The 19,752-nt window shown below is 44.3% G+C and overlaps 1 protein-coding gene across 1 annotated transcript in view; it reads right to left on the bottom strand.

Moving 5' to 3' along the window:
- Positions 1–6,335: 6,335 nt before the first annotated feature.
- Positions 6,336–19,752, bottom strand: part of LOC307219355 (serine/threonine-protein kinase TNNI3K) — a 139,914-nt gene continuing 126,497 nt past the window's right edge. The window contains exons 24-26 of the mRNA XM_079982482.1: positions 18,875–19,044; positions 8,886–8,965; positions 6,336–7,258 (exon numbers count right to left, since the gene is read on the bottom strand). Of these exons, the coding sequence (XP_079838608.1) occupies positions 7,182–7,258; positions 8,886–8,965; positions 18,875–19,044 (327 nt within the window). The 3' untranslated portion in view covers positions 6,336–7,181. The remainder of the gene's footprint in view (positions 7,259–8,885; positions 8,966–18,874; positions 19,045–19,752) is intronic.

Here is a 19,752-nt window from a genome sequence, read left to right as displayed (position 1 = left end):
TGAAACAGCAGTTAAAAGTACAGGAGGAGTCACACCCATATTTGGCCAGTTGGCCACCAACCACTTGGATGTTTTTTCTTAAGGTTGGCCGAATGCCTCTACTCTTTGAGCCTGGGTGTCAGATGCAATAGTTAGCACATCCCTGTGAGTCCCAAATGGCAGACTCCCCTGCCCCTTCAATATATTTAGCCTTCACAACTCTGGATGTTTGCTTAGACTTAGAGATATAAAAGCAGTGTTTGATCAAGGATCTTGGACTTCAGGGAATTCTAACGGACTGTGCAAGAGCCATTTTTCACTTTGCAGTTATCTGTCCTTATGGAATCTAGTCCCAGATTTCCTGCAGTGGTGACCAGAGATGCCATAGAAAATGAAACCCCCCGTATCCTTAATAGTTGTGCAGATCAGAGAATTTCAGTAGAGGCCATTTTCCTCTGCAGCACCAGAGCATGACAAGCTGTCCCATGTCTGAAATATACTTTCTGCATCTGCATCCATCCCCACCTGTATTTCCATTTCTATTCTGGGATTGCTAATGCATCGTAAAAGGCACATGAAGTAGCCACATAAAGCATCTCAGCTTCTCTTGCTTAAGCCTGTGTATATAAATAGATTTTCAGTGTGATTAAAACAAAAATTGCAAATTATTTTTCTATTGAGAGATTTAAATTGTTGTATTTCTGATTGGGGCCAGTGCTACCATTTGGCAGAGGGAGCCAGCTACCCCAGACATCAAATGCTGATGGGCAGGAAGTGGTGGTGAGGTGTTGGCAGACAGGCTGAGTTTGCCACTTGGCCTGCCCCACACCTCCTAAGCTAGCCTGCTGCCTCCAGGCACAGCGGATAATGTTGCCTGCGATGAAGTAAGATTCATGGATGATATCTTGTTATTTGCCTCAAGTGGCAAGATGGCTTGGGCTGACTCTTTTCCAGGCACTCCTTTGCTTGTTCTTATGTGAATGATGTGCAATACTTCTGCTTTCAAGGTGAGAACTCATTTTGGCCATTGAAACATCCAGAATGTCTCTGAGGTATGTCAAATTCTACAGTGGAATAATATGTGGTCAGTGTTCTCTACCCTCCTCGCCATCCGAAGCAATCTATGATATTTATGAATTTTATGGGTGAATAAATTTGTTTATTAATTGCCATGGATTCAGATTTTTTTCCCTATGATGTGTATATGAAAGTATAGCAGCATGAGCATATCAACATGCTTTTTGTGTGATTTTTCATTACCATACTTCTAGAGGGCTGCCTCACATTCTTAACATCATTAATAGTGTCACTTCTGCATACACAACATATATTTAGAACATATTCCACCCCCCCACCAATGAATCCTGGAAACTCCTTGGGGCTGAGGTCCCTTCGGCCCCTCCCAAAAAATATTTGAGGGGGCTGCCCCCCCAAGCTAATGGGCATTGCCATTCAAATGGTGTGCATACGCAACATCTTGTGATAGATTATGCGGGCTGGGGGCTTATCAGGCCCCCCATATTTTATTCAGGTTGGTACCCCTGCTGGAAACTAGCTTGCCCCTCACAGAGCTAAAATTCCCAGCATCCTCAGCAAACCATGGTTCCTGGGATTATTGAGGTGGGGAAATATGCCTTAAATGTCTGGTGTGCAAGCAACCCAAGCCATCATGAATTGCATCGTTGCTGCAGCTTTCACCCAGTGAATCACACAGAAGCGTACAGCATCAGTGGTACCCATCTCCTGGATTCCCCCAGCCCACTCTGTTTTCCAAACTCTGATCCACTCCCTTTTAAAGCTGGAACTATCTAACAGCAATGGGTTTCGCAATTACGGAGCTCATATGCACAGGCAATATTGACATTTGCATACTGCATGCAAAATCCAAGCGGTGTAGCATTAAGGTATGCAGCCTCCGTTTCTTTCAACCCGGCAATAGTTTTGGAAGGTTTACAAGAGATCAAGTTAAATTGCTCAAGGGGCTTACATATGGTCTACTGGCTGCCAGTTAGTCATCCCCAAGGTAGTCCAACCAGCTGCCAAAGTTCAAAGCCTTTTGTGCAGATCTATGACGTGTCCACAGTGCACTCTTGGGTGGACATGCTGGATTCTTGGCTTCTTTGCCACATTTTTGTTTTTTAAAAACCATGTAGATAATAAATTAGCAATCTGAGTTTCAATCAGGTTCCCAACAATTAGCGATGCTGCAGCAGCAACAGCTGGTAACTGGATGGTCCCGAAAACATCTCAGTGGGATATTTTCTTTTATATGTATTTCAAAGGGACTTCATTTCTGGGAAAGGGACAAGATTAATTTGGCCTTAGTAAATAACTTGAAGACTCTGTATTGGGCTGGAATTTTGGTACCCAAGAAAAAAAAAAAGATCATTTGAATTAATAATTCTTTCCTTCTGAGAAGCATGCTTTCCCCCAAAGACTTGATATTCCTTCTACAGAGACCAATTAATTGAGGCAGTGCTTTCTTCTAATAGCCAATTATATTAATTACCAGTAAAACAACGTGTTTGCTTTGCTAGAATCCAACCAGTATGGCTTTGTCAAACGCTTTGCATTTCAAACTGCTCAAGTCTACGGGCAACCACTATCTAGGAATCAGCAAACGAAATGCAAATTCCCCATGAATGTGGAAGGTCAGGTGCTAGCAATGGGACTGGGCAATTAAAGGAGGCATAGCTCTTCCCCCGGCTGATCCCCTTGTTCTATTTCTAGTCCTCATTAATTTCTTACACTTGGATGGAGCTGCTAATGGAGATTCATTGTACAGAAAGAGTTGGCACTTTTCACTGGCAGGGCTCCTGTGCCTTTACCAGCTGAGTATCAGGAATGGTTCCCGATGCAACATCGCCCTACCCTGAAATGCTGCCCCAGTTGCATTCCCAGTGCAGCTCTTAAAATGCATGGGAGTCCTTTCCTACCACAAAACATTGGCTTACTCTAACTCAGCAAATCAACATGTTACCTGCTCCTTAAGCATATAGAATGGCCTCAGAGAAGTCTGAACTTACCCAGGCAAATTCTGCCATGGGGAACTGTAACTCTGATTAGCCCCATGCTCCCTCCCACCTGGACTGTTCATTTCAAAAGGCGCTAATGGAACTGAAGAAATGGTGTGCTTTTCAGGCATACAGAGTCAAGCCTGGAAAAGGTCCATCTATTCCTATCTGTGCATTCTTCTACTTTGGAGAAGGTTCTAGGTTCAACCCCTAGAATCTCCTGGTTGTTGTTTAGTCGTGTCTGACTCTTTGTGACCCCATGGACCAGAGCACGCCAGGCACTCCTGTCTTCCACTGCCTCCCGCAGTTTAGTCAAATTCATGCTGGTAGCTTCGAGAACACTGTCCAACCATCTCGTCCTCTGTTATCCCCTTCTCCTTGTGCCCTCAATCTTTCCCAACAACAGGGTCTTTTCCAGGGAGTCTTCTCTTCTCATGAGGTGGCCAAAGTACTGGAGTCTCAGCTTCACGATCTGTCCTGCCAGTGAGCACTCAGAGCTGATTTCCTTCAGAATGGATAGGTTTGATCTTCTTGCAGTCCATGGGACTCTCAAGAGTCTCCTCCAGCACCATAATTCAAAAGCATTGATTCTTCGGCGATCAGCCTTCTTTATGGTCCAGCTCTCACTTCCATAGGGCTGGGAAATACCCCCCCCCATAGGAAGTGCTGGATATCTGCTGCCGGTCAGTGTAGACAATACCAAACTAGATGGACCAGTGGCCTGACTCAGTGTGAAGCAGCTTCCTATGGCCACAAACCTCTGTTTATTGTTTTACCCAGATGAATCTGCCTGAAATGAATGTGTAAGGCCTCCTGCTTCAGCAAACGCTCCCGTTCTTTCTGCTGTTAAATTTCAGAGGAGGTTTCTCTCCAGCTCTCCGGAGAATTTCTATGACCACCCCCACCCATTCTCTCCATTTCCCACTGATGTATCATCCCTCGCAGTCATCTTGGCATCTCAGGTGTTCTTCCCACAATCGTTGCTTTCAAATGCACACACACTCTTGGCTTCATTCCCTGACCCCCTACACACACACACACACACACACACACACACACAGACACACACACAGAGACACACACAGAGAGAGAGAGACAGAGCAGAAATTGCTCATTACTGTAGAAAGAACAGATCAAAGTTCACATTCGGCTTTTGTATCACATGTGTGGGCTGTGTCTTAATTGTGCCTCTTGTGCTCAGTGATGCTCAGCCAGGCAAAGAGAAACCTGCAGAAAGAGAGGATACGAGAAGGGGAAAGGCTGGCAAACTTTTCAAGAACCACTTAATGTTTAAAAATGCTTCCCCTCCCTCTACCCATTCGTTGAATAATTCACACGTCAAAAGGATGTAGCTGTATTATGCATTAAGTATCTCCCTATGTATGAAAAAATGTAAGGTTGTCATCACCTAGCCCCCTTTGGAGGATCTGCAGTGCCGCATCACAAGCCCAGATTTGCATGAAATTAGGGTTAGGTAGAGGAATAAAACAGAAGTCAGATTAAGTAACAGGAGTGGCTGTGGCAGGGGAGCCCAAAGGAAAGGACTTTGAGAGTGGACTTCATCCACAGAGGTGCACTTCTTTGTCTCTTGAGACAGATGCCAACAACCACCCCCTAATAATGCATTAACCTTGTATGAGTCAAATGGTCTCTCCATTTAGTTTATTTCAGCCCAGGATTTGGGTTTTTGGGGCAGACCTGACAGACACCAGTAACACTGCCTTTCTCTATGCGTGCACAAGGTGTTTGTGTTGAAACATGTTCCCCAGAAACACAAAAACACGGCTGAGAGGAAGGATTCCCCAGGCTACATTTCATGTGGTATTTTTGTTTTAAGGACACTAGATGACACTGTGGAGCAGCATTCATGTGAGATGAAGAGCTGTGGTTCTCTTCCAGCATTTCAAAGATTTATGCAGGACACAACAGTGATAGTGACATGCATAGCTAGCTGCCCTCTTTCGTTCCTTGTCCCTCTGTCTTGCAAAAGTGTTTGTATCACGAACACAAATGAGCTACAGAGCAGCATTCTTCTATGCGGGTTTGATGGTGGCTGTGAATTGCTGAGAAAAATACTGAGTTATCTTTTAGAAAGAAAGAAAGAAAGAAAGAAAGAAAGAAAGAAAGAAAGGAAGGAAGGAAGGAAGGAAGGAAGGAAGGAAGGCTGGATCCAAGGTTTGAGGAGGGGTTTTGGTCCCTGGAAAAAGAGGAGCACTGCAATCTCCTTCCTGCTACACAACAGAGCTTCCTAGCCCAAATCCCTTATCTAGAGCCAATGGGAGCAATATACCATTTAGACTTCCTGCTTGCTTCTCTTGCCTGCTGTGACACACACACACACACACAGCACCCAATGCTCCTGCACAGACTGATGGCTGAGTCAGTCCATTAGTCCATCTAGTAGGTGCCAGACTTTGGGCTCCTAAACTTCAGCAGCACCCCATGTGACGCTACAATTCAGCCCCCCCTGCCCCCCTCTCATGCTCTGTTCTACAGTCTTGTTGTGGCATCCCCTGCAGCAGGGCACCCAGTGTGACTGCCCTGGTCATGCTACCCTAAAACCACCTCATCATTCTGCAGGTTACAACCTTAATACCAGCAGTTAGGCTTTAGTGCTCTGTTCAACAATGGGCTCCTTGCCAGGGCACAGACACTGACAGCAAGTGTCTAGTGATGCCCACCACTGGGATGCAGCAAAGTGTCTAACTAAATAATAAAAAGGGTCTTCTATTGCTTCCTAAAAATGAATACCTCTGGTTACGTACTTAATTCGTTCCAGAGGTCCATTCTTAACCTGAAACTGTTCTTAACCTGAAGCACCACTTTAGTTAATGGGGCTTCCTGCTGCTGCCGTGCCACCACCGCACGATTTCTGTTCTCATCCTGAAACAAAGTTCTTAACACAAGGTACAATTTCTGGGTTAGCGGAGTCTGTAACCTGAAGTATATGTAACCTGACACATATGTAACCCGAGGTACCACTGTAGATCCCATTTGTATGCTACCTTCTTTGCAGCTTTATTGCACATTTACTTGAGTGGCCTACTCACATGAGCAGCATAGTGTCAGAGGAAGCAGCTTGTGGGAGCCTGGAAACAGGAAGTAAATAAAATCGCACTAAAAGATGGGAAGCTCTTTACCAGCTTTGGTCTGACTGCCACCTCACTTCTTCTGAAGGCTGCACATGCAAGGTAGGCTCCGTACATTTTGAACTTTATGAAGAGGCTCAATGCGTGGCTCAGTCCAAAGAGAATTAATCATCTGTCTGATTAAATCTATACAATCGCGACTTTGGCTCTCTCTAGTCCCCTAAGGTGGGCAAGGGAATAAAGAACTCTGTCCTCATTTACACAATTGTTTTATTGTTGAGCTATGCAAAACTCAAATGAACATTCAAGAGAGGATTAACATAATGTATTAAACTGGCAACTTTAAACAGAACGGCCACAGAAAGACAAGCCCGGCCTCTTGGCACCAACCAGCTGATTAAATTGAATAACACAACTTTAAACTACACTGCATTCCAGTATGACTCCAAGACATCCACAACATATCTGTAAATGAACTTCTCACTGAGTTAGTTGGGTGCTTTGAGGTGCATCAAGCCAAGAAGCCCTGAAAGATATAGACAACATTAGATAGAGTAGGACCATACAGCATGCTGGAACCACTAGCCTAGGCTTCAACAAAGATGAGACCCAGGGACTTGCAGCTGAAAGAGAAGGAGAGGAAGTTATCCCACGGGACATGATGCTGAGCAATTTATTTTCTCCATTAAGCTTGAGGTGAGAAAGGCAAGGTAATTGTCACACTGTGGGAAGCCCCCAAATTGGGACCTCCCACAGTGTAACAGTTACCTTTCCTTCCCAACTCATGGGTAATGAATAAAAAAATTCCAGTCTCTGATTTTGTTCCCTGGCATGGATGCAGTATATCCCAAGGGCAAGCTTGGTACAACCCCAAACTTTGACAGATTTATTCCCCCCCCCCACCACCTATAAATTGCTGGCACAGAAAGAGAATGGTTGAAGAACAATTTATGATGGAAGCATTAGCTATCAGTAAATAAGCAAGCCAACGTGGGGCTCTTTGATGTAACATATGATGACTGGGAGCTGTGTTGACACTAGGAAGAATTGTTGCTGCTGCTTCGTGGAGAAACTCTCGGCAAGTAGATGGTTCCTGCTGTCAGGCACTGTCTTCAAAGCTGCCGCTGTTGCTGCAGGAATGAAATCGCATCGTACTCATGGGATCCGACACGTAACCTGTGGAAGGTGAAGAGTAGCTCAGGTGAGCGAGTCACAAACGCCATTCAGCCCAGCAAACCCTTCTCCCTCCCCTCTCCGCTTCCAACAGGCCTCTGTATTTATGAAGGTATAAAAGGATGTTTTCGCTAACTAAATAAGCAATGCACAGATTTGCTCCCAGGAAAATGTGTTTCAGGCAAATCTCTTTGCTACCTGAACTGCCCAAGTTTAATGCCATTCTCTGAAGGAAAATGCTAGGAGGCGAAATATGAAATACAGATACGCAGGCCATTCAAATGCAGTGTGGTCACAATAGCCATTTAAACTGGTGGCCGACACAAAACGGGAACCAAGGTATTTAAATACACTGTCACATTTCTATTTGATTTTTAAATATACCTATTTTGACCTTGAATGGGAGATCCAACAGTCAACAATAAGCAGCCTGCCAGAAATAATTATGCCCTTAATCCTGGGCAATTATCATGACAATAGCTGCTATTGCAAGTACCAGGTTGTCTATTAAGGACTATTATTATTCCTTTACCATCTGGGCCACTGGTCAAATGTGATTGCTACTATTATTCTTCTGCTATAATATTTGTCATACTTGCCTAGTCATTAACAGTGCAATCCTATGCATGCCTGCTTAGAAGTAAACCCATTTGAGTTTAACGGGACTATCCACCCCACCCCCTGGAAAGAGTGTACAGGGTTGCAGCCTGTCTTTCTAAACATCAGGGTAATATTATATGGAGATATTATGTACAAAGGCCAAAAGGTTAGGAGAAATAAAGTATACTTTTTAAAGTTTGTGGAGGGAAGCGGGACTCAATTCTAACATCAGGACTGTCCCTATAGTACTATAATTTGGCACCTGCCCTAAAAGGCTGCAACATTTAGCACTAGGGTATAACAAAAGAGCACAACAGCACAAAGGAATAAAAACTAGCGTTGAAGACTCGTGATAAATGGATTTATTTATTTATTTTTAAAAAGAATCACATTTTTGTTCTGACCATTATTCTGCTTGCCCCACGATGCTTTGCTATGCCCAGGTATCATAGGAAAAATAAAATGACAGATCGTGGGAGGCTTCCACTCCTTAGTTAAGAGGAAAAACCTGATACTCTGTGGGCTACAAGGCAAGTTTGCTGCTGAACCATGAAGGAGACACCCAAATGAAAAGGGGGCCTGCCAAGGACACTTTGCCAAGGGCTCTCTCAAACCGGTCTTACAGTGAACACTTGACAAAGAATTGCAACCAATCAGAGCTTCCCACAAGTGTACCTAAATGACACCTATGTTTGTAGACATGCTCATTGTGTTCACATTTCACAGTTTAGAGGCACAGTTAAAACCTTTTCAGTGAAAAATGGCTCTCCAGTGGTGGCAGGAATCACAACAATCTCCCTGGAGGGTCTAAGGTGTGGTTAAAGTTTTTCCCGAGTCTTGGGGAAACTTGTCACATGCCTCGTTTCTACAATCTGTAATAGAAACATTTTCAGATCTTATTACCGAAGCTGACGGTTTGCTGTTTTCAGTGTACTTCCAATTTGTGTGTGTGTGTGCCAGTTTCATCCCAAAGAAAATGGATTAGCCCATAAATAGAACTTATCTTTGTTACATCTGAGGGACCTCTTACCATTTCGGTCAATAGGCGGGTACTGGAAATTTCTCCTCATTTCTTCCAGAGAAAGACCTTGAGAAGGGTGCTGTCCAGTGCTGTAAAATCGACAGGATGTCTTCATTATAGATGACTGAATATGTTATCTTTGTAATATTAGAGCTTTTCTACAGAAACAACATCCTTTAAAAAAAACACCAGCGGAAAACACAACCGGCTTTTTAGAAGAAGCAATTGCACAGGAAGAAAAATAACATGGATGGAGAAGGAATACATTTCCAGAACAACTTCTTCTCAGAATTTTGAGTTTTGTTCTACAATGCTTTTGACCTGAAGAATATACCATAAATAATGTATCTACCCCGGAACTATCAGGTTCGTGCATGCTAATTCCTTTGTGAAAGAGAACATCACCCTTCAGACGCAAATCCAAATGTTGCTCACAGAAAATATGTTCCTTTATCCTTGGAAGCAATCAGATAAAGACTGCCTGTACCAGCTGTTCTCAAATGATGGGCTAGCAGATACTGAGTATGCCCAGAGAGTGTGAATTAACGCCTCAAACTGCACATTAATATCCAGAGGATTCATAACAATATGTCTCTACTTGTTCATGGTAAGGTATGCAGTTATCTGAGGTTCTTTCAAAAAACAAGAGCTTCAAAGAATTTGTTGTCAAGTTGTGGCTGAAAGGACAAGCTGAAAGGATTATTCCCAGCAATGTACCTTCCTTGGTGATTTTGATAAGGGCAATTTCTAACTGATGGCAGGTAAGAAATTTATATATTGGTTTGGCAGATTTTTTTCCCTTTCCCCAGTGAAAAAACTGAAGCTTTGTTCCTAAATGTACCTTCCTGGAAGTACACATAGGACTTGCTGCCAGTAAATATACCTGTAACTGTGGAGCCTGTATGGATTTGCAGTGTTGATATTTTCTCCTTTTCCTCTCATTTTAGCAGACTCTAATAGCACCTATATAGTCTTGCTAAAATGTGCCTTTTCCCCCCTTTACGTGGTATCATTGCCCAAATACAATGACATTTCCTCCTTCATAATACTCCCCTCCAAGTCTCATCAAAGCAGTTGCTATGGAAAACTGACCATGTTGCCTTCATAAATGTCTCAACACTTTCACCCATCCCTATATTTACCTTGGTTAGAATATTATACTTGAATTACAGTTTGCCATACTGTCTGTCTGTCTGTCTGTCTGTCTGTCCATCCATCTAGCTATCTGGAGAGCGGTGACAATGCTGAGAATTAAAGTAAGGGTTATTAATTGGATCCAAGGAGCCAGTTCGGGCAAGTCTGATGTTTTGTGTGCACTCAGTAGGATTGATTGATTGATGAATAGATGGATTGAAACCTGTTTAAAACAGCAAAAATCTACTTGCCACACTGCGTGGCAGACTGTGGTTTTGAGCAGGAGAAGCTCAAAGACACTCTTCTTTAAATTCTGGCCACAAAAGCCATTTAACTAGCTAGCAACATTCACCAACAAATGGATCGCTATTTCAAAGCAGAGTGTTCCGAAATATAGTAAGCCCTCAACTTACATGAGGGTTACGTTCCTGGGATCATGCCTAAAGCCAAAACACATTGGGTGCAATGGTGGGTGGGATTGCCAAAGTCTTTTTTCCTGGACACTAGCTGCTTTCCACCGCATCTTTCTAATCCCCCCCCCCAAGTGGTAAAGCTGAATGTGCACATGTTAAATGTGCATAAATTGTGGGCTTCCTGTATAGCATGGGTGGGATTTGCCTACTGAACACTGCCAGGGAAAACCCTGTGCAAGGGTTTCCACTTGCGCAATGGAACCTTCTCCTCTCCTCACCACATGCCCTCCCTCATTTGGTTATGGGGGGAGGGTTGGGAGAGCCCTAGAACAGCATGCAGGGAGAGGGGATTCTTTCATCCGGCAAGCTGATATGTTTGCACAGATGGAACATTCATCACACTGCAATGCTGAATTCCACCCCATGATTCTTAATACTATGATTGTTCAGAGAAGGCATTCTGCTTTAATCCCAGTCCTATTTATAACCCTGAAACCAAATGCCCATACAATGCAATGTGAGACACAAGTTGCTCCCTATCCATGTAATGTATAACCTGCAACTCTACTCTGTGGCTAGTGGAAGAGGAAATCCACATTGTTAGAGCTGCAGGGTCCCTGCTGAACTGAAATGGCTTCTTCATATATTAGCCTAATTCAATCCATTTATTCATTCATGCTATGTGGAGTGTCTCTGTCACTAATCCAGCTCCACATTTACCTAAATGAAAACTAATGTATGGTTCCTAAACTGTGCTCAAGCAACAAAATCTAATGGGGGCCAAGGTCAAACACAGAGCTCACTATCAACCCAGCATTAATATTAGTCAACGTGGCTGTCAGATATAAGACATTGCCTCAAACTCTATACACACAAACACTTCATGATTTCTGGGTCAGGCTATTGCTTTGCAGGGGCACCATTTAGCAACACTGTTTGAACTGCCAGCTTAGATTGCTGATAAACTGGGAAGAATGGAGAAAATGACTAAGGTGTACAGCTTCCAGATGCATCTATTATATCAAGGCAGGCAAAGGCGGGCAAATGCCAGGTAAAAGGACAGAAAGAAGCATTCACACATTCAATCATAACACGTAGAAGACAAACATGTCTGTGATACTTTTTTAAAAAAAATCTTCATTTTTGTTAGGACAAATATACTGGATTTTTTCCTACAGGAGTGCCATCCAAGGAAATGCATGCAAATAATTTGTTCAACAAATTCTGCTACATCAGAATGTGGGAAACTGGTATGTGCTCAGAACTCAGAGCATCAAGCCATGCTGGCTTCTCTTGTAATCTTAATATGGATGTTTGAGAACTCCAGACTGACCTGATTGGTTTGGGATTCTGCTAACTTATTCACAGTGTTGTCCAAGAGCCAGTGAGATATGGGGGAAAGAAGAAACATCAGCAGCTGCTTGGTGCTTCTACCTCACTTTGTGTGTGTGTGTGTGTGTGTGTGTGTGTGTGTAAAATATAGGTAAAGGTAAAGGGACCCCTGACCATTAGGTCCAGTCGTGACCGACTCTGGGGTTGCGGCACTCATCTCGCTTTACTGGCCGAGGGAACTGGCGTACAGCTTCCAGGTCATGTGGCCAGCATGACTAAGCCGCTTCTGGCGAACCAGAGCAGCGCACGGAAACGCCGTTTACCTTCCCGCCGGAGCGGTACCTATTTATCTACTTGCACTTTGACATGCTTTTGAACTGCTAGGTTGGTAGGAGCAGGGACCGAGCAATGGGAGCTCACCCCGTTGTGGGGATTCGAACCACCGATCTTCTGATCGGCAAGTCCTAGGCTCTTTGGTTTCACCCACAGCTGACACATTTCCACAGCCCAAGTTGCCTTAAAAATGGTTGGGCTCAGGCTTGGCTACCACTGGTGGGAGCATCCTGTATTAAGAGCTCCACTCAGGACTTTCCTGCTAGTGGAAGTGTAGAAGCAACTTTTAATGCTTCCCCCGCCCCCTCTCACACTGTTCCAGAGAGCTGAGGGGGAATCCTCAAAAATCACTTCCTCTGCTATTGGCGAGATCTCCACCCACCACTGGATCAGAAGCCTCCTGTGGATGCGTCTATTCTAGCCCTGGAAAGCAATGTCTGGATCCAACCCAGTAAACATGCAATGGGAATCCTGAAATGAGTGGCTTGCCAGTAAGACATTCTGGCAGTTATCACGAAGATTTAAGGAATATGAACATGTGTGTTTATAGATGTACTGCTTCCTGTATGCCATCACTTTGTCTTCCTGTAGTGTGACCAAGAAACCACATGTAGGAAGCCCACTTCTGGGAAGATTAGGTACCTGTGATGTGGAATGCATTTGCCAGAGATTCTGGAGAGCTGCTGCAAGTCCGAGTAGGCAGTACTGAGATAGATGGACAAAGAGGTATAACCATGTAGATGGCTGACTTTTGACGTTTGCCTCCTTATTAAAGGTGAGAACCAGGTGGCAGGCACTCCAGATTCCCTGTGGCAGCAATTCACTTTTATTTTCATCTTTCGGTGTGGGATAAATATTGCCTTCCTGACTTTACACAGCTTGCTTAAGGAGGCCTGGGGAATGGTCAGCTTTGCAGCTCTGGGCCCCATAACCAAATGGGTACTTCCAAGGGCAGAAAGATTATCAGGGCCACGAATATACAGTCAGAAATAAACAACTCCACAATCCATCTCTTAAAAGCACACCCTGAAGTGTAGGATTTTCGCACAGAAACTTAACTGAAAGGAAACTCTAGCTGGGGAATAGGTAATCCAATATGCCAAAGGTTCCCATAGGAACACCACATCTTTTATTTATACCTGCTTGGAACAGCTGCCTCATTTGGAGTCTGGCTTGTTGAAAGTGCAGGCGGCAGCCCCTAAAGCTGAGCGGCTGCAGACTAGTCTCCCCGCTGCTAGACAAGCTTCTTGGTGCTCTCGAGCCCCACTGCCTTTCAGTGGTTATTGGCTTCTCATGGTTCATTAAAGACCTTCATGCAGCATTTTTAAGTCTCTCTCTCTCTCTCAATCTTGTGCTCAGAAACATCCCTCCCATCTCCTGTCCTTGTAAAGCCATAGGATAATCTGTGTGTTGGGCTGGGGGGGGGGGAAATGCAGCTCCCTTCACCTGTGTGCCTGTTGCGCTCTGTCTCAGAGACACACCTGTGGAGGATGCAAAGATCATACCCAGATTCTTCTCATTAGCACTGAGCCACCAGCCATGGCTCCAAGGCTTGAAAAAAAAAAAAAAAACAGCAGCAAGATGATTAGCGAGCCTGCTGTATTACTGCATGAGGCTGCCGGCGGAGAGGTGTATGTGCCGTGCAATTTCAAAGAGAGCACCAGTGCAAATCTGGGACAACTTCTCTGCTGTGGCCTTCTCGATTTCCCCCCCCCCCCTCACATTTGCTTAAGGTCTGAAAGATGGCAGGGCTGTTCTTTTTTTAGATCAACAATGCTTGGTACTTTTGCAATAATTAAAATTAAGAGGAAACTGGGCTACCCAGAAAAAAAAAGTCTTGCTGAGCACTTAGGAGCATAACAGCAGACTGCAAAGGTTTTATCAGACAGGCTGTGCAACATGGATACTCTGTGAAAGAGGCTGATGTTCCTGCGCATGTGCAGCATGATAGCTGAGAGCTAATCAAAGAATTATGAGCTCGAGATTCTTTTGCCAGGTTAAAAAGTTGTGTAAGAAGGAATACAGCAAGGCTATAAAAACTGTAGAGAAAGCAAGTCATGGAACCATGGCCCTGGGAAAAGGTTTCATGCACTTATTTTTGAGGGAAAGGTGTAGAACAGGCCCTTTTCAGACCTTTCTAGCAATTGGGTGCCTTTGATTAACCACTATGCCAAGTTTCAGCAGTGACTTAGGTCATAATCCTTGCTTGCAAGCTCCTCTGAAAGCAATTACTATACAATCCATTACTTGGATCCTAATTTTAACTCTGTGACTGGAACAGAAGGCCACACGGAGGATACATGTAGCAAACACAACTTAAATATGAAAGGTTATGGAGGGAAAAGCCATGCTGCAAGCCCACGCTGCTCACAGCAGACGAAGCAACTCACCGTGCCCAAGAGCTGACACAGACAAATCCTGGTATGGCAAGCCAGAGGGGCCAAACACTACCATGCATGTTTGCAGAATGGAGTTTCTCCAGCCTCACCCTTCCCTCCACAGCTCCCTGCACCCACTGAACATCTGCTCCTCAAAACCCATGGGACCTTGAGGGATAGTGTGGGATATGGAATGGTGGACCACTAATGGAGGTGATGCAAGCCTTCCCTCAGGAAAGCATTCCACAATCCTGGAAGCTCAACTGCTCACCTGCCTCTAGGCATCTCAAGTGCTCACCTCAGGTGGTGGTGGAAGAAACAAAGAGCAGGGTCCCCTAGTACTGATCTAACTGGTTAGGGGGTTATATTGGAAAGGGTGTGCCTTAAGGTAAGGAGGCCCACTCATTCATTCATGGCAGGGATAGGGAACCTGTGGTTCTCTAGATGTTGCTCCCAGCAGCCCCACTAAGCATGGCCAGTGTTCAAGGATGATGGGATTTGTGTGGTCCAGGAACATCCAGCGTACCACAGGTTCCCCACCCCCTGATTCATGGAGTAACAATAAGGTTAAGGTCATGCCACCACAGACAGTAGTTGAATTTGGAGCTCTCTCACTTACCATTCCAGAGCTGGGTCAGTGGTGGCAGCCATGGAGGGTGGGGGAATGAAACCTTTGAATTGTGTTTGTGTGTGTGTGTGTGATATTAAGTGACACTATCTCAAGTTACTTTTCTCTTCCCAATTACACAAAGAGTTGGTTGAGTTCAGTGTTCAGATACACAAGAGATCCGTGACTGTGCCCAAACACTTCAAGGCATTCATGCAAGGCTACATCTATCAGAACAAAGCTGATAATCAGTTGGGTTAAAAAGTGGCTGTTGGTTTTTAAATGTCCCAGGGAAAAAATAATAACCTGACTTGAGTTCTGTGCTTTTGAAAACAGATCCCCCCCCCTCCCTCCACTTGGTCTGCCTTCAGTGAATTTGCTTGCATAAACCGTGAAGAGTCTTTTGAAAATATATGTGTATTTTTTTAAAAAAATCATTAGCCATGATTCCAGGACACTGACACTCTTTTCTCAAAGAGCAGAAAGGAGCTGTGTTACTAAGACAGGACTTTGCAGAAACTTAATTAGTCTTTGGGGATATTATTTACTTCACAAGATGGGGAAGAAAACAAAGGTCTGTCACCAGCTAACACAGCTGAACTCCATAGCTGCATTCATAGCTTCTGGGTTCGATTAAAGATTCTCTCTCTTTTCTTCTTTTTTATGCTTTCAAGGTCTCTTTTGCGGAACTTGACAGGATAATAGAATCAGATTTGTTGAATTCCGCTAAACTGTAAAGTAACGTGTCATCAGCTTCACTTACTTCTCAAATATTTTTCTGTGGTGGAGCTCATTAATCTATCCCTGCTCGCACATAAAACCATGAAACCAAAAGGGCAACTCAATCAGTTATCCAAGTGACAGGAAGTTAAACATTTAGCATGACTGCATACTATGACTGGCCACTGTCAGCAAAGGGCAGACAGCCTGCAGAAAGCCTGTCTTTCCACCTTTGGATGCAGAGTGCAGATCCCCTAAGAGATTACAACTTTTTAGCTTAGAGAAAAGGTGAATAAGAGGTGTATACAACCATGGAAGGTGTGGAGAAAGTAGAGAGAGAAAAGTTTGCCCTCCCTCCCTCATAATATTAGGGCCATGCCATGTAATGAAGCAGAAAAAGGCTACAAGATTCAGGACAAAGGAAAGCACTTATTCACACAGTGTGAAGCTAAACTATGGCATTCGCTCTCACAAGAGGTAGGGATAATGGCCCCCAGTTTGGATGGCTTTAAGAGAGGAGGAGGCAAATTCATGGAGGACATCAGTAGCTACTAGCCAGAATGGCTGTGTTCTCCCTCCACTGCCAGAGGCATTCGGCCTAGGATACTAGTTGCTTCTATGATGCTCAGGTTCTGCTTGTCCCCAGGGGCATCTGGTGAGCAACAATGAGAACTGGGTGCTGGACTAGATGGGCCTGGTCCAGCAGGGCTGATCCTGTGTTCTTATGATGCAAATTTCATTCTTCTAGATATGTTAAAAAAGACAAAATGTTTTAGGCAGAGCAATAGCTATGGGGCAGCTAGCCAGGGTGAAGCCCCAGGTGAAGCCTCCAGAGGGGTGCCAGCCTGTGTGTGTGTGTGTGTGTGTGTGTGTGTGTGCGCGCACACACACACACACACACACACACACACAAATGCCTGTGGAGGAGGTGCCAAACTGGGTTTCTGACTCAGGTGAAATGAAGTCTTGTTTAACCCCTGTTTAGGTCTCCAAACATGCCCCCCCCAATTCCTTCCCACTTTAGTCATCAGCAAGAGGATATAAAAGCCCGGTTCTGAAATTTCCTGCTTGAGCAAAACCGAATCAGCTCAGTGAATTATCCTGTTGCTCCATGAGCAACTGCTCCTCCTAATTATTGTTGTTGCTGTTTAAATTATTACCCACCTTTCAGCATAAGGTCCTAAAATAGATTACATTTTTTTTATATACAGTATTAAAATACAGTTTAAAACAATTGACAGTCGCAAGAATAGGGTGGGACCATTCTGAACATGCCTGATTGACACACGACTGCCGACACACACATAGTTTTCGGTCCTGGAAGGAGTGGAATGGGCTGACATTTGACTGCAGACGCACACAATGACTCAGAACACACACACAGCCTGTGCAAATGGGGAATTGCCTGTATATCTCACGTGTCGGAGGTGTTTCTTCTGCCTACAGCAGAAACTGCATAATGAAGATGCCAGGCACACCTCTCTGGGGAGGGAATGCTACAACTTGTTAGGCCCAGTCATTCTGAGTTTCCTTACAAAGGAGACTAGTGTGAAGAGGGGACATTTAGACCAAAAGCAGCCTATGACTGCATGAAGAACTGTTGGAGGTTGAAAACCCTGGGTGTGCAAATCTTGAAATACATTGGCTCTACCTGTCATTGGCTCCTGGCCTCTCTGCCTTTCCAATGGTCACTAGCTGCCATTATGTGCATGCTGAAAGGTCTTGTACACACCAAAAGCTGCTCTCTCTCTAGATTCTGAGCCAAGCTTTCATCCCCAGCTTAAGTTCCCACAGCATTCTTTGGAACACTGTAGCATTATGAACAGAAAGGACTGCATTTACAAGGCGAGCATTGAGCAGGTAATTTCATGCCTCCTTAACTTTGTGTGTGGGTGAGAAGGCAAAAGTAGATGTGTGTGTACCTTGCTACTTTGGGTAGCTAAAATGGGGGTGGAGGGGGTGGAAAAAATGCACTGCAATGGATGTTAGCACATAGCGCAGAATCCTTCTCTCAATTTGTATGTTTTAAAAAATTAAAGCCTCAAGAAACTATTGTCATTAGAAAGCTAGGTCATTAATCATCCCAGTGTGTTGTATAATTGAAAAAAACACTGAATCTGCAGAAACCATCTTCATTTTACTTTACATTTTGCCTCTGGGCGACTCTTTTAACGTTCTATTTATAGGACTGGAGTTAGTTAATTTGTATTGCACAGAATTTGAGGGGGGAAACTGTTCTGTAACCCTTTGGGTTATACAGGAACCCATTTCAGCAAGCTAATGAGCTTGGGTGGCGCACTGAGATGAACATTAAATTACAGTAGCAGGGAGGCTGCTGTGATAACTACTTTTCTCGCCCTCTTGGGTATCTATAGTGTAACCTAAATGTGTCACTCGCTCATTCTTTTCATGCAAATCTATTATATGCTGCAGCACAAAGGAGGAATGTGGTATAAGATCCTTCTAACATTTCCATAACCTGCTTGTTTCCAGCTCACTCTTGTTGATCTTTCTTTTAACTGGTGAGCATTGGAAGGGTGCAAGTGGAACATTTAACCAAAGGAGTGTGGAGTATTGCTATTTGTATGGAGTACTGCTATTTGGGTTTCCTGCCACTCCATTCCATTTCCCCTGGTTTTCTTTTTCCTTCCCTCTAATACTTAGCCAGCATTTGGTGCCTACTGAACATGCTCATTCTTCACTAAGCTGTTTTTCGGGTCCAACCCTTTGGGGCTCCCCAACCCCAAAGATCTGTTATACTTCTGAAAACCTTACAAACCATTTTACCAGGACTTTTAGAACTAAGTTCGGGAAATAATCAACTACACATTTTTCTAGCGCTGTTGTAGATTGTGTTGCCAGAGTGACACTTAAGATGCTGAAGCACACAGATTGTGTTTTGTCTCCTCCAAGAAATAAAGAGACTAGTTTTCTTTCTGTGTTGCTTTCAGGTGACATTTCTACTAGGTGCCAGAAGTTGTCCAAACAGCCAATTATTTAAGTACCAGGCAACTCTTAGAACCCCATGGGCCAAGGAAGAATCCTTCCTTCCTTCCTTCCTTCGTCCATTTGCATTCTTACCTTTGTGACCAGACAGCGTAAGTTCTTGCATTCAAGGCATATTCCAGCTCAAAACGGCTTCGTAAAGCAGCAACATGGCTGCGCCCAGGGCATCCTCGAGCAACCAGGCAATCCGAGGAAGAGGAAGGAGAAAGAGAACCACTGCTGTTGCTAGAGGCTGGTGACATCAGCTGGAATTAACAAAGAGAACACTGTCAATACCCACTTATGAGAACTGTGAAATCTTGCCAGAAAAGCTGACAGCAGCAGAACTCACCATATGCAGTATCTCACAAGTAACTTTGCTCCAGTCCCCAGCTATTTCTACTGCTCTCAACATGTTAGGTTTCAGAAATTGTTGCCAAGAGGATGCTAATCATTGTCGCCTGTACAAAGCATTCTGTTATGTTTTCTGTTCAGGGGACTGAACATGTACTCTTGCATGTATATGCTGTTCCAAGGGTTGGCCAAAGAGAGACCCTTCAACTATCCTCCAACCCCACTGGAAGATGGCAGCCTCTCTGGGCCCACCACAGCTGAGCCATGTGGCAAACGTTGCTCCTTGGACCCTAAGGAGTTATTCCAGCTCCCATCAGCCCCAGCTAGCATAGGCAATGTTCAGGGATGGCGGGAGTTTTAGTTCAACAAATCATAGAATCATAGAATCATAGAGTTGGAAGAGATCACAAGGGCCATCGAGTCCAACCCCCTGCCAAGCAGGAAACACCATCAGAGCACTCCTGATGGTTGTCAAGCCTCTGCTTAAAGACCTCCAAAGAAGGAGACTCCACCACACTCCTTGGCAGCAAATTCCACTGTCGAACAGCTCTTACTGTCAGGAAGTTCTTCCTAATGTTTAGGTGGAATCTTCTTTCTTGTAGTTTGGAACCATTGTTTCT

Source organism: Podarcis cretensis (assembly GCF_951804945.1).
Source record: "Podarcis cretensis genome assembly, chromosome: 6".
Lineage (NCBI taxonomy): Eukaryota > Metazoa > Chordata > Lepidosauria > Squamata > Lacertidae > Podarcis > Podarcis cretensis.
The sequence above is the reverse complement of the archived record's forward strand: the minus strand, read 5'-3'. Positions and strand labels throughout refer to the sequence as shown.